This window comes from Amphibalanus amphitrite, unplaced genomic scaffold (genome assembly GCF_019059575.1).
Source record: "Amphibalanus amphitrite isolate SeventyFive unplaced genomic scaffold, NRLGWU_Aamphi_draft 000594F_arrow, whole genome shotgun sequence".
NCBI classification, from domain to species: domain Eukaryota; kingdom Metazoa; phylum Arthropoda; class Thecostraca; order Balanomorpha; family Balanidae; genus Amphibalanus; species Amphibalanus amphitrite.
In genome coordinates, this window is record NW_024882088.1 from 293,496 (window position 1) to 319,131 (window position 25,636).

The 25,636-nt window shown below is 53.3% G+C and overlaps 2 protein-coding genes across 3 annotated transcripts in view; both read left to right on the forward strand.

Moving 5' to 3' along the window:
* LOC122394478 overlaps positions 1-16,756 on the forward strand; it is a 47,188-nt gene extending 30,432 nt beyond the window's left edge. The window contains exon 2 of the mRNA XM_043391366.1: positions 14,597-16,756. Coding sequence (XP_043247301.1) covers positions 14,597-16,756 — 2,160 coding nt within the window. The remainder of the gene's footprint in view (positions 1-14,596) is intronic.
* Positions 16,600-25,636, forward strand: part of LOC122394480 (stAR-related lipid transfer protein 13-like) — a 66,794-nt gene continuing 57,757 nt past the window's right edge. The window contains exon 1 of one of the 2 annotated variants that reach the window (XM_043391369.1): positions 16,600-16,693. The gene's annotated coding sequence lies outside the window, so the exon portion shown is untranslated. Of the gene's footprint in view, positions 16,694-22,173; positions 22,331-25,636 lie in introns of those variants that run through there. The other variant, XM_043391368.1, reaches the window with a different exon arrangement.

Consider the following 25,636-nt stretch of genomic DNA (forward strand, 5'->3'; position numbering starts at 1 on the left):
CGCGGCCCCGTGGCGCCTTTTCCACCACGTCGCCGCCGGTCCTTCACCAACAATGTGACACCGACACCGGCCGCAGACCACGGGTAAGACGACACCGACCGGCGGGTCTCCCACTGTGGCTCTGCGGTGGCATCGGCGACAGCGGTTGCGGGAACAAACGCCCTGCTAGAGCCCAGCGCTGCTTCGCGGTGTCCTGTCACGCCTGGATGGCAATTTTTACGGCAACTGGCCCAGTTTTATTCAGGTTTTCAAAACCTGAAGTGGTTCATGGTAAGGATAGAGACGGAAGACTTGAGAGACTGACGGATGCATAGGGTTGTTGAGTGGTGTGAGCTCTAAGGCAACTTGGGGTCGATAATTGACAGGTAACTGGTATGACGAGCTCAGAACAAAGTGGGCTTAGCTGCTTTGACATTTTAATGCCGCAATTCATCCGGCAACGATCAATAATCATAGATATTTGTGATGGCGGAAATAAGTCATTGGACTGACGAATTTTCCCAAGGCTGTCAGTTTCGCAGAAATGACATTGAAGTCCAGACAGCCTTCAGAGGTCCCTCGTCCACTGCTGCCTCAATTCCTGCCGCCCCATTTCTGCAGTTCCGCTGACACTGACTGGTCACTGCGAAATGTTCGACGATGACCTCGGAGCCACCAGAGCGGAGCGACCTGCCTCCATTGTGCCAGCCACGAGGCATTGTGTGGACAACTCTGCGGGCCATTTTCGAGTCCCGGGACGCGCAGTGGGAGCTACAGAGCATGACGCCGTCCAGTGTCTTGCCCAACTGTAAGGTAATGTGTAGCGCTCATGGGAAGTTCTAAAGTAACAGAATAAAGACAGGAAATATGTAGACAGTGTGTAGGCACCGCGACGGCGGATGCAGATGTTGGATTGTGAATGAAAATACGTCATGGCTTGCCTTGAACTGTGCTATTTTGGTGTTGAACGTGCCGGCGCTGGAGGGTTTAGAGAAGCTGAAGACCTCATTCCGGTCACGAGCTGGCCAAGCTGCGGTGCTAATGGTACGCTTCATTTTAAGGGGCTGTTCTGGCTACCAATCATGCCTCGGGAATGGGGCGTGTACCATCTGACTGAGGAATGGGTCAAAACGTGATGTGCATGCAATGCGCTAACCCGAATTTGCTGCTGCCAAGTAAGACCTATTGCACACCGTCTCACGGTTATATTGGGTTTTTCATCAATTGGGTTTGATGAGTGAGAGCTGGCTGTAACTGTCATATGTGACCTGGAGCTTGTGAATAATGAGCATTTGTCTGTTAAGCAAAGCAGCTGATTTACCTACGGACCAAATATGTGCGAGCCTCAGACTTCGTAGCAAGTAGGTATTTCCCGTTTCTAAAAAGTTCAATGTGAAATTAGCGACATGCTTATTCCTTATTGCTGTTTGTTGTGGCATTGTTCCCAATTTAACATTAATTTATTTTTTCCATTACGTAGGCATAGGCCAGTTATCAGAAGGCACGATCTTTGTCAGCACCTTGGCTGATATTCAGCCTGGAGTTATGTCGAATGCCTGAAAGTCCAAGCTAAAAACCAGGAAAACCGGAATCAACACACTAAAGGTCACCGGGTCACCGGTCCTGCACCCGGACAAACAGCTTCATGGTAGACCGATGTGCTGGTATTCCAGAACGCCGTGTTTACTTGTCCAACATTCTTGGAATAAACAGCCACCCCGGACCCGTCTGTGCATATGCACGGAACATCCATCCCCGCGCCCCGCACACCCAGACGGACCGGCGCGGCGACTTTGAAGGGCTCTGCTCAGCGACCGGTGTCGTCTATCTGGTGACCGCACCGGTCCGAATACCACGGTGTCTCCAGGGGGCGGAGCTGGCCCGGGTCGCGGGCAGGCTGCAGCTGCAGCTGTGTTGGACAATATCCAGACACCCTGACGACATACATACGGACACAGACGGACAGAGAGACAGCGGGACAGCGGGACGGGCGGACAGACAGACGGGCGCGCCGCGGAGTCTACTGCGCCGCGCCGGCCGCTCGGACGGCAGGTCAGAGGTGCAGCGACACTCCCCAGTTGTTTATTGATCCCGGCCGGGTCACCTGAGTGTCGCCCTCGACCCTCGGCCGCGGCGTGTCTGATGTTGAAGATGCAGCAACACAGGCACAGTAAGGGACAATTGCAAGGCCGTTTAGCGACAACAATAGCCTTGACTTTGTGTCCGCTCCAGGGGGTGGGTTTTGTGTGTGGTGGGCGGGGTAGGGTGCTTGTTGTGGTCTGCTGTACCCTCTGTTGGCTCACTGGGTGGGTGGTGGCTGTCACTTTGTGTTTACTGCAGATCTCACCACCGCGAGGCTGACCTGCGACGCACCAGGTGCTATACGAGTATTAGCCCGCGCCCTGGTGGGGGGGGGGCTATTTTTTGCCCCCCTCCAGACTTTTCGATATATCTCCAGAACCGCTGCGCCGATCGTCACCAAACTTTCAGTACCCTCCCGGACATCAATTTTACACATTGTGACCAAAAATTTTTCCAAAGGCTATGATAGGTTGGCCGGAAATGACGTCAGAGTGACGTCATGTTCTGCCGTTTTCGACCCAAAAAAGGGTTTCGCGGGAAGATCTGTCAGGCCTATAGCTTTGCAAATACAGAAAAATGATAAAGACATAAAAGCTGTAGATTAGACAGGGCTACAAAACTGCTATCTCTGATTTTTGAAATTTTTGGATTTTGACCCCCAAAAATAAAAAAATAGATTTTTTGGATATACTAATCGAAAAATCCAAAAAGTTTTTTGAATTTCGCAAAAACCGGAATATATGTGATAGTCCTTACCGCCTTCCATCCACATACCAAATTTGAGATTGATACCTCCTTTTTTGGCGAAGTTATAGCGAAAAAACTGTTCAAAATTGATGACGTCAAATTTTCAAACTCAATTTTTAGCAATTCTAGACCCCATAGCGCAAAACAAAGACCACCATTAGACTCCCCGTGACGAGCTGCATCGAATCAATACCCAATTTATGCAAAAATATCAACTTTAAAATTTGTCCTTTTTTGGCCTGACCTTGACCTGACCTTGACCTGAACTTCACCAGAAAGTGACCTAAGCCGTACCTGATAGTCTTATAACCAACACCATTGAGTTGGAAATGAAAAATTGGCCATAAAACATGTATCACACAACCTTAGTAAAGTTGGGCTCATGTGACCTGACCTGTGACCCTTGGTGACCTGACCTGTGACCTGACCTGGTATTGCTAGTGACCTCTAATAGCAACATATCTACTAGGCAACTGACGCCCTACCGCTGATTCTCGACAAAATGCGTTTTCCTCGGTGTTATAGCGCATTCCCTAGAAGACCCGTGAACGGTGAAACATTTCATCTTTGACCTGACCTGTGACGTCATCGGTGACCCCGAGGTCAATGAAATTTGGTTTCCTTCGACAAATTTGACAGGCCTTTCGAACGCCGTTTGAATTTTGCGGATCCGTCCAGTAGTTTCGGAGATACGAGGGGGGGGGGGCAAAAAATAGCCCCCCCCCCCACCAGGTCGCGTTATAAACAGACCCCACCAGGGCGCGGGTTAGCATAGCAGCGCCTGTTGTCTCGGGGTGACCGGGTGCGTGTTGCAACGTTTGTTGCCGCCAAGAGTTACGATACAGCATTTTAATGCGCCAGCGACACGTTAGCGGGGACTGGGAGAGCCCTAATTGGCATCCTTGAGCACGCTCGCTCTGAAAGACGGGCGGAGTTGTTATGATGAAACGAGTTATAATGAGAAATATAAAGTGATTTACAATCTCTTTTCTAGATTTCCGCTTGATTACCTCCCTCATAAACTCACCAAGACTGACCTGTGGTACACCTCTCGTAAACACCAGACCCCTCCCGTGTCCGGGGACGGTCCCATGGACTGATTTCCAGTTCCCACCGGTATGTGTTCCACCCCCGCGGCGGCTGTCACCGGCGGGATGACGGCCCGTCAGACGGGACACCCCGGAATGTCGAGAGATGTCCCACCGACCGATCGGTCCACAGGAGACATAATTAGTCGACGGGCTCAGGGCGGTCTGTCAACAGGCCCGGCTATTTTCATGCAAATTGGATTATTGTGTCTCCTGGCTGTTTCATTATGCTATAATGATTTGAATTATGAACGTGGGACGGATTTTGATCGTCGTAGAAAGGAAGGACTGGGTGTAAAAGACAAAAATAATTATGTTTTTTAGCCTAAAGGAAGGAACCATTTTATTTTGTTTAGTTATATTTGATAGATCGAACATTACAATGCAGCATCTGTTCAATCATCGCATCAGTCATAAAGTTTGATTTATTCCTGCCATGCACTTCATAACATAACAAATCGAGATCCCTCCCATTTGCGATGAGTTACTGCATGACTGGAATGCACATCGTTCACCGGTAATACGCCGAAAACAATGAAAACAGACGGGATGTACCACAAATTTTCCTGTCCCATGAATCGTGCTTCGGTCAGTTGCAACGGCCGCCCGTCGGATGCAGAGGCCAGCATGAATGGAAATCGTGCGGCCGCTCTCGACATAAATTTTCCATGGCGCCCATCGGCGGCGGCTCCGCGGCCGTGTCGGCGCTGATGGTCGCAGACCGTTGGTCGCCAAGGTCCGTTCACCTTATATGGCCCGGCTCTCGACAATCGGTCTCAGAGGCACTTGAGCCGCTCGAGGCCGGTCGATCGGTTCTGTTCATGGGATGCCCCGGACCGAACAACAGCCGACAGGCCGTGTCGTGAGCTGACGCGTCCGTTGGCCGGTCTGACGCCTCTCTCGCAGGGTCAGGCGGCTCCAGATTCACGCCAATCTGACGACGTGTTATGACGTTGGCGGCGGGCGCTTCGTTTCGTTTTGCAGAGCACAAAAGCCGGCCGATTCGCCGCAGTCGTGGACATCCGGCTTGGAGTTGGCTCGACTCGGCTGGGGACGAACGGACCGGGAGCTGGGGACTGGTGTATTGCTGGGAGAATGGACCGGGTCGGAGTCTGTAAAGTGAGGATGTTGTGATGGAGGAGTTCTGAGATCACTCAGACCTCGAGCTTCCGGAGAGCAGTATCTGCGACAATGCCCACCACATCCGGCACTAACATACTCCGCACTTAGTCATGCTTCGAAACACGTCGGTCCATTCGATTCTTGGGAGGCTCCCGAGCTACGTGACTGCCGAGTTTTTCCTTGTCGCATGAATCTGTTCGGCATTCGGCCGTCTTTGATGGGTCGATTAGAAGATTGAGACTACTTGGATGCCTCGGAGGATTCAGTTCATAGCTCTCGTGCGCTTTAGAAGCGGTCCCCACTTCGGAGCTCATCTGTCTCTTAGCGGCGGCCTGTGGCTGCTTTTATGGTCGGTGTTTTGCTGGCTGTTTTGTGGCTGGCTGAGTCATTCCGTCTACTTTCACTAAACGTGTATGCGGCTGTAAAACAAGCAGGACTTGAAGAGAAGCCAGTCTATGCTTTTGTCAAACAATTTAATGACTCGAGTAGTGAGTATGTACGCGGCATGTCACATCCAAAGTACCTATCTCATTAGACGGGCATTCCGATTATGTAGCGTGAACTCTAAAGCCCACTTTGCTCGGCTGACCTTTTCGAGAGACTGCCATTCGGTCGTTCATCTTCTCCTTCAGCCCGATCCGACCGTATCTCAGCCACTCGGCTCACGGTTCGCAGTTAATTCGCCGACCCCTGACCTTTGTGAGGTCACCGCTCGACTCGGCGCCTCGGTCGTTTGGCCTCTCATCGCCCTCAGCCGGTCCATGACCGTCGCACTCATCTTCGCCACTCCTTCTGACCTGACAGGTCGGTCACGACCGTGCCGTAAACCCGGCGACCTGGACAGCCGCGGCGGCTAACGACGCGGCGAGGATCTGACGAAGCTCGCGGCCGCTGAGCTGCGAAAGCTGCGCGAAAGCTCACCACCTGTGAGCTACGAAAACTGCCAGAGTTCACCGCCTCTGGGCTGCAGAAACTGTCAAAGTTTACCGTCTCTGAGCTGCGAAAGCTCGCTGCTGACGAGCTAGTGCAGCTCGCCAGTTTGAATGTGACAGCCAACCGATACCTGAGAAGCTACAAATGCAGTCACCAGGTGTTTGCTGTTACATAAGGATGTCGGTAAGGCTTTGTTCCTCTGTAGGCGTTGGTGCGGAATCGATGACTGCACTGGCATCGCGTGGGGAGCGACACGTTTTGTGCCTTTGATGACCAAAACCTCATTGGTCATGCTCTGTTCAGTCCGTAGCTGTACGAGTATTGAGTCAGAGGTGCTAGATATGGGCACTGGGGAGTGACGGGTGCTGAATTTCTGGCCCCTTCCAACACAGCCCGACTGAACAGTGTGCTGACTATGCAAAACGCCTTATGTAGTGGACGACTTGTTTATTCTGTCCCGGGTAACAGGCGCTTCTTCGCTCCAGAAGCCCAACCAGGACTTGTGCAGCCGTCTTTTGAAGACACTACGACCGAACACAGTCCTGTTCAACTGTTTATAGTGCTATTGTGAGCGCAGTACCATGTTTTAGTCCTGTAAAAAGGTCGGTTCACACCGACATGTGTTGTTGTCGGTGCACCTGTGCTGTAGCCAGGTGTGACCTGCGTCAGGTCAGATGTTCAGACACAATCTGCGTTGTATCGTGACGTCCATGGGCCTGCTGAATTGCATGAGTGGGTCGTGCTGCGCCGTTGTTTGCGGAGTTTTTCTCGCTCGGCGGTCGATGATCGGTATCCTGGAACTTCTTTGAAAGCTACAACGCTCATAAATACATGATGTCTTGTTTAGATTATTTATTTTTTGAATGATCGAACTGCAATATGCTAGTCATTGCACCTTTTAGGCCATAGGGTAGTGGTTCCATGATCCTGCTGTCAAACTTGATGCCTTCTGCGCTTGCTGAAGTCTTTGCTGTGCGATCGTGGCAAATGACAACATGCAATTTAAGTTACTCTGAATAATAAGCATGCTCGCCGAGCTACAGAATTGACTTCTCACCCTTCCCCATCTTGAAACTTATCTGTGCCTGCTTCAAATCTCTCTCTCTCTCTCTCTCTCTCTCTCTCTCTCTCTCTCTCTCTCTCTCTCTCTCTCTCTCTCTCTCTCTCTCTCCTCTCTTCAATGCTCTCCATCAACTGACTGGACGTTATTCAAACGTGAGCCTAATTCCCGGCGCAAATACTCCTCACTCGTATTAGCGACCTCGATGGCCGCAGCACGCCTTGTTAGGCAGGGGTTTCAGCGTGGCTCCGGTTTGGGCTGTCCCCATTGTGTTTGCTGATCAACCGCTCAGTGCTGGTAGTCGCGGGCACCGCCTGGTATGATGTCAATCTGCGCAGGCTTTCGTGTCATTGAGGAGGAAACTGCGTCGCTCCCATGATAAAGAAACATTAAAAGAGCGTGATCACAATGCCCGAGAGGTTACGAAAGACGTTTGACGTCTTTATCCATTAGCGCGCGGGATTGTGCTGACGGTCTTCGTTAAAAGCTGTTTCATACCGACGGAATGTGCGGAGATCATAGACGACCCTGGTCGGGTGTTGTAGGCCGTCGTTAACGTTTGACACTGATTTGTTCCGGCCGTCGCTGTGTCAGCGGCAGCGGCAGCAGTGTGCGATTGTAGAACACGCCGGTCTATTGGTATGCAGCCGTAAGCTGCTGCAGCCGGCAACCTCTGCAGCTGTGGACGCGGAGCGATGTTATCCGTCTGAGAGCTGCACGACCCGGTACTGGGGGCGGGCTGTGGCCGCTGCCGTCTGCGGGACCGCGGCCGCTACCGTCCCCGACACTGGGAACTGGCTGCGGTAGCTACCGTCCCCGACACTGGGAACAGGCTGCCGCCGCCACACCCTCCCGGTACTGGACAGGCTGCGGCGAGTGGCCACCATTCCGTCACTGGCACTGGAGGCGGGCTGCGGTAGCTACCGTCCCTGGCATTGGGGACAGGCTGCAGTCAGTGGCCACCAGACTGTCTCTGGTACGGAGGGCAGGCTGCCGCCGCTATAGTTTCTGACAGTGCGGCCTGGTGCCACGGCCGCTGGCAGTTCGAGTCACAGTGTTCACAGACGTCACGGTCAGCCGTCACAGTCACTGACATTGACGTCCATTGCCGGCGCTGTCACCTACGCCTGACCGGAGTCCGGTGGAAGTGCAGCGGCGGTCTCTGGGAGGGGGGAGAGGGGTGAAGGTCTGACTGCAGAGTGAATGTCGCTGTCACAGAAAGCGACCCCTGCCATTCAGGCCGACAGAATCGCTGTAAAACCGACACGCACGGCACTTTTAACCGACGTCGGCGCTCGTTTCAACTCCTAGAAAGGAGGTAATGCGCTGTGAGTGCGCACTTACCCTTGTAAGATGACCGACTCGAGATGTCTGATCGTCACGCTGATCCATCGTCTGTTTCTTGTCCACCTTTCTCTACCCGCTCTGAAGCTCTTTGATCTCGTTGCGTCGCACCAGCCGGTGAATATGGCTGATGAATTGAGAGGCGGTCTCGCCCAGTCTGCGGCCGACCCAGCTGTATTATGCACCTTTCGATACCGATCTGTTTTGTGGCCACTCCCGCGCCGCGTGCCACCCGCTGGGGTTACGACATCCCGCGCCTGACGGTGACGTCACGTCACCATCAGCTGACGTCAGAGGCCGGTGAGGTCATACGAGGTCAGAGGAGGTCACTGCCAGGTCACCGAACAATTGCCCGGTTATCTGGCGGTGATATTAACGGAGATCGTAAATCCTGCCCGCTTTCGGCAAAGGCTCATGATCAAGACCGAGGTAGTGATTTCCCTGAGGTCATACTTCGTGCTGTCCGATGGGGACGTCTTATATTCCACTAAACCTGTCTGATCCCCTGACGTAGATAACAGTCGCCTCCCTGACTTGCATCTGAGGACCTTCCCCTGCCACCGTTCGCCAGCTCTGACCATCACTCCGGTCAGCGGTGCGCTCGCCATGACCGACCCGCGCCGTTTTTGTCGATCGCTCGACTGGCGCGCCGCGATCGTATCAGTGGCGACGGCGACGTGCGCCGCTGTTTTGTAGCGGCAGCGCCAGCTTCGCATGCGTCGAAGAGGTGGCCGGCGCGCGCGAGGTCAGCGGTTTTTATTTGTTTGTTTGTGGCGGTGCCGGCTCCAAGGTGATTGTCGCTGTGCGGTGTGCCCACGTGACGTCGTCCCAGTCGCGTTGGAAATGAAGACGTTATTTTTGTGCGGCGTGTGCTGAGACAGGTGGCCGGTCGGTGGTATAGTGTTGGAGGCTGCTGCCGCTGCCTCATCTGAATGACGCAGAGCTGGTGCGCTGCAGTGGTTTAGAATTATGCCATATCCGTCGTTTGATAGGTAGTGCTCGACAGCACACAGCCGCTATCCGGGTTCAGAAGTGGCCAATACCCTAATTTTCGACAAATTTTAAAGCGTGCTTTTCCCACACTTTCTGGTCGTCAATTGATCAGACTGTATGAAATATCATCCAGAAAAAATATTACTCATTCTGGCACAGATTGGTGGGCTCCCAAAGTACACCGTTTTGTTTTGCTCCGTGAGACCGAACTTGTGCTGCGATTTTCATGTAAATGTTGACGAGTCTCCTGTCATATTCTTTGCTTGAAAATGCGAAAGTAAGATATCAGCTGAAAGGGGAAAATGTGCGGAATCCATTGGTAACAAAAGTACATCTAAAAAACTTCCCACTCAGTTATTGTAAGCTAATTGTTGCACACTTGCACAAAAGAGAAGGGCTTGAGGATTTCAATATTTACATAGGCCTATCAAAAAACGCACAGCGTGCTTCACATCGAGACAACGTCCATAACATATACCGTACAGTTGTGATTCATTTGCTGAAAAAATTAGGTCGGCATCACACTGCCGGCAAAAGTTATTGCAGTTCTAGTGACGCTAGGTCGCCGCCCGGCCGACCCTGGTCAGGTCGGCCGGGCGGCGGCCGTGCAGCTGACGTCCGTGCGGTTCGGCAGCTGACCAATCAGCTGCGAGAGAGGAGCGCGGTCCGTCTAATCGCCTCGGCAGTTGCTTGTGCGGAGGGGTGCTCGACGCTCGTGTCGATTGCATTTGTTGGTTGTCGATTGTCGATTGTTTTGTGGGTATACTTTCTGGTGACCAATAAATGTACAGCCCACCGCTAAAGTAATGTAGGGTTTTACCAATCTCAACGGTTGGCTTTGACTGGCGATTGTTTAATGCGGAGTGATCGAAAAGAAGATGTCAATAGCTAAAGTTGCAGCTGCAAGGGTGACGATACATATAAGCTACATTCAAAGTTTCATTGTAGTCTGGCTAATCGTTCCTAAGCTTCAGAAGCAGAACATACCCATGACTGAAACCACACATTACTTCTGCTGTGGACTGTACAGTCCACAGCAGAAGTAATGTGTGGTTTCAGTCATGGGTATGTTCTGCTTCTGAAGCCTAGGAACGATTAGCCAGACTACAACGAGACTTTAAATGTAGCTTACATGTATCTTCACCCTTGCAGCTACAACTTTATCTATTGACGTCTTCTTTTCAATCAGTCCGCATTTAAAAATCGTCGGTCAAAGCCATCCGTTGACATTGGTAAAACCACACATTACTTTAGCGGTGGGCTGTACGTCGTCTTGACTGAATGTATATAGTCTGATCAAATTCAATAAAGCAAAAAGACATCCAGCCAACAGAACATGGTAGGAATGTCCGATATGGTTGATAACATTCAGAGTTTTGGGGAGCAGCCATCGACCAGAATGAACCTTATTGGCTTTTGTGTGTAACATTTGCATTGCTTTTGGAAACTTTCAGTTAAATATCTTAAGAAATGGCAATGTTATCGGCTTTTGCATTTTACCGTAGTTCGGTTAATCACAATTTTCGATATTGCAAAGGCAATTTCAGTACGTTCTTGACATCGAAAACCAAAACGAATAGGATCATCGTGTTCCAGAGCTCAAATTGCATCCGATGCACATCTTTTTTGTTGAGAATGTTCAACTTAAAATTTGACCTTTTTGACCTCGCCCTGACCTGACCTTCATTCGTCGAATGGAAATAGTTTCGAATCGGACGACCCAGATGACATCATTTTTAGGTGATTTTGCCGAAATGAACCAATAAAGATGTGTCGCATGACCTTAAAAATGTATACATTTCCTTCCATGACCTTTTCCATGACCTTTTGTGACCCATGACCTTTCCATGAGCTTTTGTGACAAATTTAGGTTTCGTTTGTCAGCTATTCCTATCATAAGCCGTTTGAATTTTTGGTATTGAACGAGTAGTTTCGAAGACAGCAGGGAAGCTATGCAGAATCCGCTCCCGAGTCACCCACGTTATGGGATATACCCGTCATCCGCGGATTACAGGCAAAAATATTTTACGGCAATGCTGGATCAGCAGGATGCTCATACGTTTCCATACGTGACCTTACGGTTTACTTCTCATATAATAAAAATTCCTTGGCAAAATGTCAACTGGTTAACGAGTTATCGCATTTTGGCCACTTCCGAACTCAAATAGCGGCTGTGTGGACAGGCGCGGATCCACGGGGGGGGGGGCCATGGGGGCCATGGCCCCCCCCCCTTGGCCGATTTTTTTCAAAAATAAAATAAAAAGTTAAAAAGCTGAAAAGGGGGCCTCCTGAAAATAAAGTGGCTATTCATGTTGAGATGTTGCCTGAACAGCTAGATAAGCTCAATAGACGCAGTTTTTTTTTGGGGGGGGGGGCAACAAGTGGGAAGATGGGGCCTCCAACAGGTGGGATTATGGGGGCCTCCTGGTTTCTAATGGCCCCTCCCTTGGAGATTTTCTGGATCCGCCCCTGGTGCTCGAGGTGATAGAGGGTCACTTAGGCTGTATTTCGATTTCAGTAAATTGCCGAGGCTATCAGTCAGTCAATCGTTGGAGACTTCCATTCGGGAAGCAACTGAAATTTCGACTCGCATTGCAGCTCCACTCCCCTCGCAAACCCGACTGGGACTTCAATCCCCTTAGACTTCAACCCCGACTCCAACCGACTCCAACTCCATCCCAGCCAGCCATGGCTCGATCGAAACATGTAATCGGGCCGATTAAGTCGGCGTGACGTGGCGTTTTTGCAGGAGGCTCGTATCGCGGGGCCCGCTGAGTGATTGCATACAATTTCATATCCCGGGCACGGTCGTGTGGCCTTTTCAAGCCGTACGGACGGCTCAAGGCGTACCCAGTGCCCACATCGCCACGCCGGGCCTTCTCGTGGTCTGCTAGGACCTGCACAGTCCACGGAAGTTTCCTGCTTTGGCTGCACTGCTCGGGCCTCATTCGGGTCTGACTCGGCCTCTGGCAGCGATCGGGCTCAGCTCACGTTCAAGCCCCTCTCAGTCCCTCTCAGGACATGTCGCTCCCCCACTGTGCACTGGCCACTATTCGTCTCGTTATCTCTAGGTGGGTCAATTAATCCCGAGCCGGTGGTGAGTGTTCACGGTGCGGGCCGGCCGGCGATCCGTCGCTGACCCGATGACGTAATAGGGCTGCCCTCGACGGTCCCCCAGCGGCGGCTCGCAACAGTGAAGGCCACTACCTGTCGAACGCACCGCTCGCTCACTGAAGGGAGTTCGGACTAGCGGACATATTACTGGCAACACGCGGGGTAGGCGAGGTGGTAGATAACGCAGGAAAGGCTACGCGTGAATGCGTTTCTTACGGCTGGGTGATCTCATTGCCGCGTGTAGCTTAAGCTGCCGCTGTTTATTTCACTCCGCTGTATCATCAGCCTTTTGTTCACTTTCTGATGATGGGGTGTTGTGAGCTGCATTGCTTTTTTTCATTCCGAGTGATTATTTCAGTCTCCCTCCGGGCTGCCGGCCGCTGTTATTACAGACTCCGTGAAAGCCCGTGTTATTTATGGGGCTGGTTTTTAATTGTGTCTGTCTGTGGGATTCGGGATGTTGTTCGTGCGCCGCCAGCTCAATCCAGATGGTATCTGCTCTCCGGGATGAGGAGGTGCTGCCTTCCGACAGTTACCGCCGTGCGGGCTCATATAAATCGTTGGCCACCTTGAAAGCCCCACCGTGCTGTAAATTAATGCAGGCGGCGGAAGCCAGCGGGGGAGCGTCGGCAGAGGGCAGCTAAGAAGGCGCTGGAGGCGGAGGAGACGGGGAGAGGAGGAGAAGGCGTGAAAAGCGTGACAGCGGCGCTCGGAGCAGCGGTGGACTCCTTGAGCGAAGGCCTCTCAGCACGAGTCACGAGCCACTCGAAACAAAACGGCCGGCCGCCGAACGGGTGCTCCAGCGAAGGCCGCTGCTGGCCGCTGACGCCCGGGGGTGACCTGACATGGGCGGCTGCGGAGGCTGGACGGGAGGGGTTCACAGGCTGGCCGCCACCGCGCCCCGCTATATCGCCGAGCCGCCCCGTAAAGACGCCCTTTCTGGAGACTGTATCGCTGCATAGAACAATATCAGCGGTAGCCCGGAGGCACAGAGGATCTTATCCGACGCTTCATTGGTGGAAACGGGCTCTGTTGGTTGTTTTGTATGGCGATTAAAGTGACGTGAGTGTTAGTTATGTAGATTTTCATGCAATATTTTATCTGAGATGCTGTTGCCATAACAGCTCTTGGTGTTTTGCAAATTTAGGTATTTGATGCCAGAGCTAAATCAGTTATGTAATTAGCAGCATGATGCAAGCTGGCGAGCATTGTCCGATCAAAATTAAGCATGAAGTCATCGCTATATATATATTCTTTTGGATGAAGAAGTCAGCCAGCAGAGTTTATGGAGCGTGTAATTGGTGACGCTGTGCCGCACCTTCCAAGCGGTAATAGCCAACGGTGCCTCTCGGCGTCGTCTAACGGGAAACGCCGCTGCTATCTTCTGCGTGCCTGCTAACGGACAATAATAAAACTAGTCACGTCATTCTTCTTTGATCGCGTAGTACTTACGATCACTCACCGTACATTAGAAATGAGCTGCCAGTTCTCCAACCACAGCATCTTAAAGCCACTATTTCTAGCTCCCAGGAAGGCTATTGCTTTTAGGGGTTCGATGAATTCGGTATTTATGATGGAGATGGAGGTTAATTGGGTAATATTAAATCAGCACCGTTGCGTTTGATGTAGCAATTACCAACTATTAGCTGTCGTTACCTCCTTAAAATAATTACACCTAAGCATGTTTGAATATTCGTGCTTATTAATGTTCCATTACATATTTCTGCGTGCGTGAATAAGCGTTGAGCTAAGACCGTGAACTTATCTTCATTTGTATTCTCTGGAGCTTTCGTATCCTGATAGTGGTCCCTCTGTTCTACGATTCTGCATACCAATCATGGCCGGTCTCTGACCGAGAATAAATCTCGTCTTTTTGTCGCGGTGACTGTTACACTGATGTGTCACAGATGTCTTATTTGTGGGTTAGTGTGCTGACCGCAGCCCCACAATATGTAGTTGGTTGCTCCTTGAATACCTATCCCGAGGAGACCCTCAGGATGTCGAAGCTCACTTTGCTGCGCTATTTCCTTTAAATATTTGTCAAAATGTGCCGAGTTATTTAGCATTTATGGTTGATGCAGCACACTGAGGTTTACTTCCACCTCTAACCTACCGTCTCTCCTCTGTGTTTCAGACGGCCGCCAGTCCGCCGGCCTGCGTCCGCCCGCGCCCCCCGGCCATCCGCTCGGCCTCTGCTCCGTCGCCGTGCTCCACTGAGCCGGTCTCAGTCGCCGCCATGCTGGCAGAGCTGGGGGACGCCTCCTCTCCGCTGCTGGAGCCGCTCGACTGGCCCGCCCTGGTGGCTCTCGGAGCCGGCCCAAGCCCGACGTCCGCCGAGTCTCCTGGATCAGAGGAGCCCTGGAACCCTCACCTGGAGCGGTGGCAAGAGAAGCTGCGTCAGCGCGGCTTGGAGAGGTGGAAGGAGAAACTGAGAGCCAAACGCGCCCAGGACGAGGAGCGCCAGTCGTGGGGCCGCCTGGAGCGACTGGTGCAGCGTCTGAGCCCCGTACAGCGACCAGCGGAGCTGGCACAGCTCGGCAGTGGTGTGGAGCTCGAGGAGCTGGCTGAGCTGTCGGAGCTCGACGGGAGGGAGTCGCCGCTTCAGTGGCAGGAGGCCGGTGGAGGACGGGAGTCGTCTCTGGAGAACGGATCCACGCACGACTATGCCGAGATTGAGTCGAGCAATGAGCGAGACACGACAGGAAGACAGGAGAAGGTTAATGCCGAGCGTGAGATGACAGCTGGTGATGCTCCGACTACAAGCGGGGCTGCAGTGACATCAAAGACAACCGAAAGTGCACTGAAGCATGCCACAGTTGCGGATGTTGCACATACGAGCACAGCAAATGGATCAAGAGGAGGTGACGCCCCAGACTCCACGGAGGGGGCGCGGCGGGTGAGGACGCGCCGCCGTCGAAAGCGCCGTCTGGTCCGTTCGGAGTCAGCGCCGCTGGCGGTGGCCGTCGACTTCTGGTCGGACGGCGGCGGAATGACGCCTGACGAGGGTGTCTGCCTGTGCGCCGGCTGTGGGGACGTGTCTCCCACGATCGCACGCACCGCTGCCCTGTGTCGCTCCTCAGCGCCGTCCCTGAGGCTGCGCTGCGGCGACGGTGGCGCTCCCCGACTGCGGCTTGGTACGACAGGAGAGAACGGTGCTGTTTTGAGAAACAGGCCGACACACGGAGCTACGCAGCAGCCACAGCGTGGAGCTAGTCACCCGAACCTCTGGCAGAGACCGAAATCACCCGACGCTGGCGAGCGCAGCTTTGACAAGTACCGCATCAAGGACCCGAAACAGGGCTTCAGCGCGTGGGCGCAGCGCCACCTGGATCTGATCGAGGAGGCGCACAGCGCGCGTCCAGAGGGCGCCACCTCGCTGCCTCGGCCCGTGTCGCGCCGGCGGGAGGCACGCCAGCTCCGCGCGCGCGCCCGCCGCTCGTACCCGTCCGCTGAGCTCGACAGCGACGAGGAGCCAGAGCCGGTGGGTCGAACGGCGCCTCTCTCCGCGCGCCGCAGCGCCAGCGTCGACTCTGGGACCTGCACGAGCCCGGCGACGTCGACTGCTCCGCTGGACTCGGCCGCACGCGCCGTGTCCTCCCAGCCGCAGGGACGAGTGGTGCGCAGTCAGAGTGTCGACTCGGGCCGCTGCGAGAGTCCTCTGAGCTCTGGATCGGCGCCGGTGCGTCGGGCGCCGCGCCGCCGGCCACTGCGCCCCCGCAGCGTCGAGCTACCGCCGGGCCGCTCCGCGGGGGTGTCGGCGGCGACGGGCCAACCGCGGGTGCCGCTGGCGGCCGGCCGGGACGCCTGGCTGCTGGCCGGGCCCGGCAGGGGCCGACTGTCGGCCTATTTTATCCGAGACACCGGAGTGATCATGGGGGGAGGCCGGGCAGAGCCGCCGCCGACGGCAGCGGCGGCCAGGAGCGGACAGGAGGCGGCGGCACTGGCGGCGCACCTGAGCCGAGCTCTGGCGCTGGTGCCGGACACCCATCCAGACGCTAATCCGGAAACTCATCCGGACACCAATCGTGATATCAATCCGGAGTTACATCCGGACAATAAACCGGACACTGGCCTGGATACTTATTCGAACACACAAGAGGACAACAAGGAGAATGTACGAGAGGACACTTTTGCTGACCCGCAGCAGCCTGCCGCCGCTGAGGACACGGACAGCGATTTTGTCGGCAGAAGGACGTCTTCCAACACGTCCACCCTCTCATCCACAAACCTGGTGAGTACCTTTGTCGTCGAGGATCCTCCTCAGGTCTCTGTGCCGGATGTGTCTCAGTTTTAGTACGTCCATTTGTCGCCACCCGGTCACGCTCAGTCGGGTTGATGTGTTTTGGTTTCATGCCAACCAGCGTGAGTTTTATTTCACCCGGTGAGTCGCTGTGTTATGATAGTTCTGCAGCCGTGTGGCTTATGGCCTGTCCGGGTTGTTGTTCCATAGATTGTGTCCTGCTGTGTTTGTGACCTTGGAGAGCCATGTGATGTTCATGTTACGAGCACTAACACGGGTCATGTGTCGTAAATTATCAGTCTTATTACGTCCTTACACGGCTGACGGTATCGTGCATCCGTGTTTGCTCGCTCGATTGCCTCGTGTCTCGCTGTTTGCGCTCGTACGTGCGCATTGAAGAAAGGTCGTTGATATGCGCTGTTGGGCCGGTATCAAAGCTCCTGCTGTATGCGGCTGAGCCGGCCCGAGGGTCGGACAGCCAGGGCTGCCGTCCAAAGGCAAAACCGCATATGTCGGGTCAGGTCATGACCCGACATATGCGTTTTTGCCTTTGGACGGCAGAGGGGAGCCAGACGCCGCGCGGCGCTGGCTCCGCGGCCCCAGCTGCTACTTGTGAATGTGAATCGGCGGCGCCTTACCGGCGGAATATTAAACACGGCTGCCCTTATACGGCCTAATGGGCAGGGCCGCGCTCTGAACTCCATTCATTCAGCTATGGTCGAAGCACGCAATGCGCCCGACTGTGGGCGGGATGGGCACCTGACCCCACTATTCTGAGCCCTTTATCAGGCTACTCCCTGACCGGGCCGGGCCGTATTTGAACCGACAGGCGGCTCCAGAGGACCGCTGGGAGCCGGTCCTCTCCGGCCGGACAGGCGCGCTTTTCATCGTCCCGGCCACCGTGACAGAGAACGGCTTCAGTCTATTTGATTCTCATCGCGTGGCCGCTGCTCGGCGTGCAAATGTTTAGACGAGAACGCTGCTGTTCCTGGGAGCCGTTCCTTCACCACCGGACACTAAAGCTGGTAGAAGTTGGCTCGGAAACAGCTCACTGGTCGATTGGTGGATCTGTATCCGGCTGATGGCGCAGCCGACTTCTTTCGTCACAGTTTACTGAAATGTTTGAGATCACGCCTGGATGAGTTCATTCGACTTCTGGGTTTTGGCGTATCCTTTCTGTAAACTTGCAGAAAAGTTGTTTATCGAACGCTACCACACGTGGCGAGCGATAGTGTATGTTGTCGTGCGGATGGGTGCGAACTTAGCATGCGATCGTAACCCCAGCTGCTTCGAAATCAAAGTCAGATGCAAAGACTAGGTCAACATCCCTCACTCGTTCAGAGCAAATCTACCGCTACGAATCATGCCTGCTCCCCCAACATGTCCTAACACGTGTAATCACTCGCTTCGCCTGCCACTAATTTGAGTTCATTGAGTCTGATTCACACCATTCCAATTAGCTGTGACCGGTGTCGATCTGTTGACACTAGCTGTCGCCAATTAGGCCCGGCTCGTGTCGCTGGAGACGCGCGGATGACAGACCTGGCGACACTGCGCAGTAGCCAGTCCTGTTGGCGACCCGGTGGGTGTGTGGGTGGTGGAGGGAGGTCGCCACTCCCCTCCCCCTCCCACCGCGGCCCGCCGCGCCGCTGAGGTCATGGCTGGGAGGTCCGGGAGGTACCGGCTGGGGTCAGGGGGAGGGGAGGGGAGGGAGGGCGCGTCCTGGGAGAGAACCGGTCGTAGCGCGTCGCGGGCGGCGGCGGTGGGGGCGGGGAGAATGAGACACGGTGAGTAGCATGGTCCCCGCCCACGCCGCCGCCGCCGCCGCCACCACCACCCACGCTGTGTCGCGCTGCCATTCGCCAGCGAAATGTACCAGCTGGCAGAGAACGCATACGACAGCTTGGTACCGCACTGGACCTGACAGTCCGTCCCAGCTTAAAAAGACAGCCTTCAGAAGCAGGTAAAGATATTCAACGATCGACGATGGGAACACGCAGCTTGCGCATACGGTTAGCATTTGATTAGTACCGAACTTCCTCTCGAGTTTCATCACACTTGACAAAGACTCACCGAAGAGAATCCTTTCAAACGTTCCAGCGTAAGTCACCACGGATTACACTGTCCCTCCCAGCTCTCTCCGCTTCAGAAATCGGAATGGATGACCCTCTGTGTCCAGTGCAGCTACTGCCGTCGCAGTCCCCTCTTCGTACCACTCTTCGTGTCATGTTCCTGCCAGTCCTGGGGACACGGTATAATGTGAGGTCGTCAGGGCTCAGTAGGACACGGTGTCCAACGGAAGGTCACAGTCGGACCCCACCTGTCACGGCTGTAGCGCGCAGAAGGCTTTATCGTCAGACGAGCTCCCCTGCAGCTCCCTCCGCCGAGACCATCGCTAATCAATTCAGAACTGCAGACGGAGGCAGAGGCCAGCCAGGGTTTGATCTATATGCACTGTTCGCGCTGGGTGAGGATCACCATTTAGCTGTGTCGGTGTCAGTGTCAGTGCCCAGTGAAGTCCTGAGACCCAGGTGTGCGCTTTGAACGGTTCACACCAGTACCGTATTACAGACACCATTCGGTATGCCTGTCTCGGCTGTCTCGCTCAGCTGTCTCTGGAGCCGGCATCTCTCGACCCCGAGGGAGGTGGGGGCTGAAAGGAGCTGGGGGGGGGGGGGGGGTCCCGCAGCTGCAGCTCATTTGACGTGCGTCGGCCCAGACGCCGTGGCGCGGCCGCGCGCCTTTTCGGGCCGTTCAGGGTCGCCGTGCCAAGGTCGCAGACGCGTCTCCTGACGTCAGATCGATGCCGATCGGCAACAGTGATGTATGGTCGAGCCTTACATGCGGGCGGCGGCTCATGAACTACGCACAAGGACCATCAGGAAACTTCCCTGGGAGACATGAGGTCAGCACCTTGGGATTGAGTGGGTCTGCAGAAAGAGAAAACTGAGTTCTGCTTAATGACCTGACAGAGGAACCCAGGCCCGTGAGTAGACAAAGTATACTTGGGCACTGGCTTGTGTTCGTAAAGCTGGAATCTACCGATTGAGTCGGTAGCGATAATCGTTGACTCAACTGCCAGAACGGATGGCGTAGATAGATATTAATCTCTTCGACAAAGGTTTGTGCGCCAAACTTTGAAACGATTTCCCCTTTGATGAAAAACAATTAGCAATAGGGGAGGCAATACGCCCTAAAATCATTTTATCAGCTTCCAGCCGATGTTTCTCTCGGGCTACGTGTTATCACCTTGTTATGAGTTTTGTAAGGCGTCTTTTTGGTTCCCCGGTCTGTGGATTTTTATTTACTTATCTCCTCTCTCTCTGTCTCTCTCTGTCTCTCTCTCTCTCTCTCTCTCTCTCTCTCTCTTTCTCTCTCTCCTTTCTCTCTTTCTCTCTTGCTGTTTTCCTTTCTCCCTTTTCCTACATTCCTACAGGCTTTTCCCTCTTTTCTTTACCTCATCTCAGCTTAACAGTCTTAAGTTTGCGCTACAAAGTGTCCGACGTTTGCTAATTCAAAAGACGTTGGAATGCCTGCAATGAAAATGATAGAAGCAAAAATATTCGAATGGATGGCTACAAATTGACCTTGCTACTTATTCAAACAATTTTGATCCTGATACTTAGTTAATCAAACATCTTTTATAACGTTTTATGTGCTTTGATTCGACGGTAGTTCTGTCCAATTCTGAAGGGTTTTCATATTTTATGTCTTTTCGCAAAACGAAGCGTTCAGACAAACGGCATGCGCAATCAGTTGGTTTTTTCCACTATTCATCCCATCTTGCTTGCTATCGTCATTCTCTGGCAGACATTGACAGCATGTGCTCACGTGCATATGCAAGGATTGTCAGTTTCAAGGAACATGTATCTGCATTATAGCATTGTGATTACTGTCGGCGTCTCCATCTTCGTATTTGCATCATCATTTGGTGTGAGCAGCGCCAATGGCTGCTTGCTAACTACGCTCCGTCACATAATTTATGACAGATGTCGCTGGAAATTCTCTGACTTGCAGGGAAAACCATGGCCATTGTATAAGTTATACTTTGCCAAATCAATGTAACGTATAGGGGTAGATGTTTTCATAGGCGGCGGAACGGGGGGGGGGGGGGCACCGGGGCACCGGTGCCTGCCCCGGTGCCCTTTGATTTTGTCATTTTAACATTAGTCCTATGGGCGTTGCATGGAAAGAATGGTACCATAAGTCGGCAGTGCCCCCCCCCCCCCTTAATTGAAGGTGTTCTGCCGCCACTGGATGTTTTCCCAAAATGCCTTCTACTTCGCCATGGTCACGTTACTGGAAGCGGCTGCCAACCAACTTCATGCGTCGCGTCGATAGCCCCTGTTCGGCCCTTGGTTCCATTTACGTTCCATAGATGGCACTAGTGTGAAACGCCTGAAGCTAGACTGTACCGCCTAGCTGATAGTTCTGAGATGTAAGTATAACGCACGCACGTTATGGAAAGCCAGGTTTTGAACTTATAAATGCCGATGAATGATGTCATATTTGTGTTTCATCACTCGAAATTCCTCACACAAGCATGTAGCTATCGTTGATCATTATGCAGATAAAGCGTGTTCCTAGTCCCTGTTACTAACTTCCTGGCGTCTCTAAGCGCCTGAGAGAAATCCTGACTGTCGACGAAACTCAGGGCGGCGTTCGTCGACTCTGCGTCGATGAAAGTTGGCTGTGAAATTCAAACAGCGGCGCTGTTCAGAGGCTCAGCCGTCCGTACGGGCCGATTGGCACGATCGGAATGGGAAACAAAACAGTGCCGATCGCCGAAACGGCCCGGACAGCGCCGTAAGTGCGCCGTAAATAGCGAGAAATGCCGCTTTGATTGGCCCGAACAAAATAGCGAGGGAGCTGTCAGGGGAGGACCGAGTGGTGGGGAAATCCAAATTACCCGGGGATGCGTGCCTGTTTTGATGGCCCGACCCAGCCCTGTCATCGCCGATGTGACGTGCGGTATTTTCACCACTCGATTTGTATTATTTCCGGCTCAGTGGCGGCGCTTGTCGATCGGGCGGCCGAAATTTGTATCAGAAGCGACGCATCTGTCGCGCCGCTTCTGCGTCATGTTTGTCTCTGCGCCGCGGGCGTCTCGCCGCGCCCCTTTCGCCGCCGCGGCGACGGGCGGCGAGTGGCACGTGGAGGGGATTTTGAGCCGAGGTCAGCGGCGTCCATCTTATCTCCCACCCGCATGGCTTCGTGTGTGACGAAGAGAAGTGGCGGCCGCGACCGGGCACAATCTAATTACGGTCGTCTGCTCTGTGTGCCGTCGCTGATTAGATAATCGCCACGCAGAAGGGGCGGCCGGCGCCGGCGCGCGGGCGCCCGTCACGTGCCGGCCTCCCTGCTCGTGCGCCTGGCGCCGCCACTGCCGGCGCGGAGGCGCAGGGGCGGTGACGGTCGGTTCGTCGAGTGGTGGCTCACTGCTGTACTGTGGCGGACGTCGGGAGGCGGTCGAGGACTGCGTGTGAGGCGGCGTGTGAACGGTGACAGCGATCGAGACGGAATCGAGTGAGGTGTTCACTGGAGGACAGACTGCGGCGGAGGTGGTGCTCTCTGTCACTGGTGCTGGTCGAGATGGTGTGATGAATCGGATAGAGGAGCCCTGACAAGGTGCGTTGCTTTGGGGAGGACCGCTCTTGTGCTTTTGAACGGTCATCACCGCAGTCGGTAAGGTAGCATGCTACGCGAGCCGCCATGTCATTCACAGCTCACCCGAGTTTCCAAAGCTAGCTGCATTTGTGATGCACCGAAGTCTGCGCCTGGCTAGAGCATACCAACAGGTTAACCGTCGCTTACTGCTTGCAATTTAGACAGTAATGCATCATTCGCCCAGGCTATTTTGGGACGGCGCCGTGCGTTTCGCGTTTTTCTGGCCTCGTCCATCAGCACTGCCTCTGGTGGTTTGGCCATCGGTCGTTCCGTCAGCATCCGTACCCGGTGGGTGGGGTGGGGGCGGGGGTCTGTCTGGCCATGCCGACTGAGTTGCCTCGCTCGGGAGGGGGTGATCCGAGGGGGGGGGGGCGGCCGTGCCAGCCCGTGGCACGTGCCGACGGCTGGTGCGTGCCGTGCCGGAACGGCCGTACGTGCGAGCAACGGCTGACGTGACGGTCACGAAATAAAGCTGAAAACTTTGTTACTCAACTGGACCGTGGCGGGTAAATGAATGTGGCTGGTTCTTAACTTATTGTCATTAAATTGAATACTTTTTAGATAATTTGTTATGTTTTTACAATATAGGCCTTTCAATTCAAATCAGCATTAAATCTTGTGGGACTCCGTGAGGCAAGTTCCACTTTTCACTCATTCTTCAGCCATTAGCGCCCACAATAAAACGTGAACACACACCCAAACAATCGCCAGTGGACACCGTTTGTTCCCATACAATCCGTCTTGGAAGTAGTCCGCTGCCACTCAAACAAAGTGTTATACGCCATAAACCCATTCTCCTCCCCATCCTGTCACCCAGGGCCTGTCGCGTTTCCCGTTGGATCACCGTCGCTCACAAGTAGTCACTGGGTGGGCGGCTGGCTCTGATCAGATATACTCCGCCCGTGAGCGACTATCGGCCTGTCGGTCACCTCCACAGTCCACCGTCCACACCCACGCCAGCTGGCCGCTGTTCCACTTTCCCGGTGGCCGGGCCGGTCGTGTCCGCGACCGGTGTCCTCCGCCCCCTGTCCGCAGTGTCCGCGACCACTGTCCGCAGTGTCCTCGGCTACTGTCTGCCCACCCACACTGTCCGGTGCGTCTGACGATTTCCTGTCGCTGGTCGCAAAAGGCTGCGGGTTCAGGGGCGATGGGTCCATATGGAGGGTAAGGTGTCGTGGGTGTCATTTAGTGGGGTCATGGCTTCAGGCTGGCATTTGAGGCCGTGAGAGTCCCATGGTTCTTTGTATCAGTGTCAAGGTTGGGATTGAAAGGTTTGATCAGAAAGAAAGGCTGTTCGTTCGTTCGGCTGTTCTTTTCGATGGACGTATCGCTGATAAAGAGATTCGCGTGGACATTGGACATTGTCCCACTGTTCAGTTGCTTTATATTATCCCCTTTTATCCCTGGATGAACCCGATTAAAGCCACGGTGTACAGTCTGTCTTGAAAGTACCGCAGCATGGGCTGCGGCGGCCCGGCGAACTGAAGGTCGGGAGCTCGGTGGTTTGAGAGCCCCAGAGCACGTGACGGCAGCGAGCCAGGAGAGAGTGACCGAGCAGGTCGCGTGGGGTGCCGCTCTCCCTTACTCTTTCCACCCCGCTGCGGCGCCTGTCGCCCGAGGGCACAGACCGTCTGCGAGCACGAGTGGAGAACTTGACCGGCCCGTCCGATCCCCCGGTGGCCGGATCCCCCTTGGAAGTTGGAACCGCTTTATTCTCGACGAAAAGACAGACGTAGCCAATCTAAAGGATGAGCGCGACTGCTTGCATTGTTATCAGAACATGGCACATATTGAACAATAAGTTACGATCATGGAACGGAACAGAATAAATGTAATAAAACTGAAGTAATGATGTGAATAACAACACAGAACAATGCCAACGCAGTAGTTTTGTCGAAAGTCTCAGAACTATGGGCTAACATCTGATCGATTGATCCAGTAACTTAGGATAAGGTAATTTGTTTCGGATTTATCTATGCGAGATAAAAAAGAAATACCATTCTCACCACCCTTGTTGAGATTGAAACACGAAAAGCGAAAGCGAATGGAAGTAAGATGGAATGGAAACCTTTTGCGGCTTTTGCTCATAACTAAAGGAAGCCAAAGCATATCATACACTTGGGTGTTTTTCGTCTTCTTTTCTTCCATCTCATTACAAGTAAAATCACTATCATGCCAAAAAAAAAAAAAAAAACGTTTCGAACCATTCAAACTATAGACAACCAATGGCTCCTACATAAAAAACATCACAAAATAACCAGCCCATTATACTCCTTTGTTTCCTATCCATGAAACTTGCAGGCAAATATTTTCTTTTTACGATCAAATGGCCAAGCAATTGTTCGTAGCGCCTACTTCCAGGTAGAGGTTACGATCACTTTGATAATTGTATACCAAACACGAATTATGCGGATTTATGCGGGAGGTCACTGAGATAATGGGTATTAACAGGTAGCGGCAAATAAATCTTTCAGTTCCTGAGTGCTCACTGTTCACTGTTCAGCTCAGGATGAGAGTTGAGATCATACGGGACTGTATAGTGTGAATTTTATTCGTTTAACGATCTATCAAAAATCCTCTCTTCCTCTCTCTCTCTCTCTCTCTCTCTCTCTCTCTCTCTCTCTCTCTCTCTCTCCCTCTCTCTCCCTCTCTTTCCCTCTCAGTCGGAACAGCGCCGTCGCGACTCAGAACCCCTTTTCTTTATATTTTCGGCTTCAAAGTAGCTGGCTAGATTTATTACTTAAAAGCAGGCTCTCTGCACACTGCTGCGTTGGAGGGGGGGGGGGGTGCGAGACATCCCTCCACCCATACCTGATAAGTGATTTTAAATCCTTTCTTAACAAAACCTCAGGAAAAGTTATAATGCTCGCCGGCACTGAATAATGCTCGAGAGATCAGCGATTGACCCGATATCTTAACCTTCACACTTACAGGAGGAGTTCAAACCGATGCGTCCCTCACAGCTTTTTCACAAATAACTCGCGTAAAAAGCGACCGAACGACCGACCACGACAAAACTTTCAATATCTTCGAATTGACCAATGTTATATCTTCCCTAAAAACATGACCCTGAACCCAATGGCCTTTGACCCGTAACCTCTTTCTCGATACTATGTCAGCCCAAGATGCCGATTCCATGCATGTCAGCGCATATTATCCACGCGTTTCCAGGCATTTTGTGATTCAGGGCCGACCTGATCATTTTACATGGCCGATCAGGAGCCGAACTGCTGTAAGGCGGGTTCCTACGAACCATTTCCATCAGTA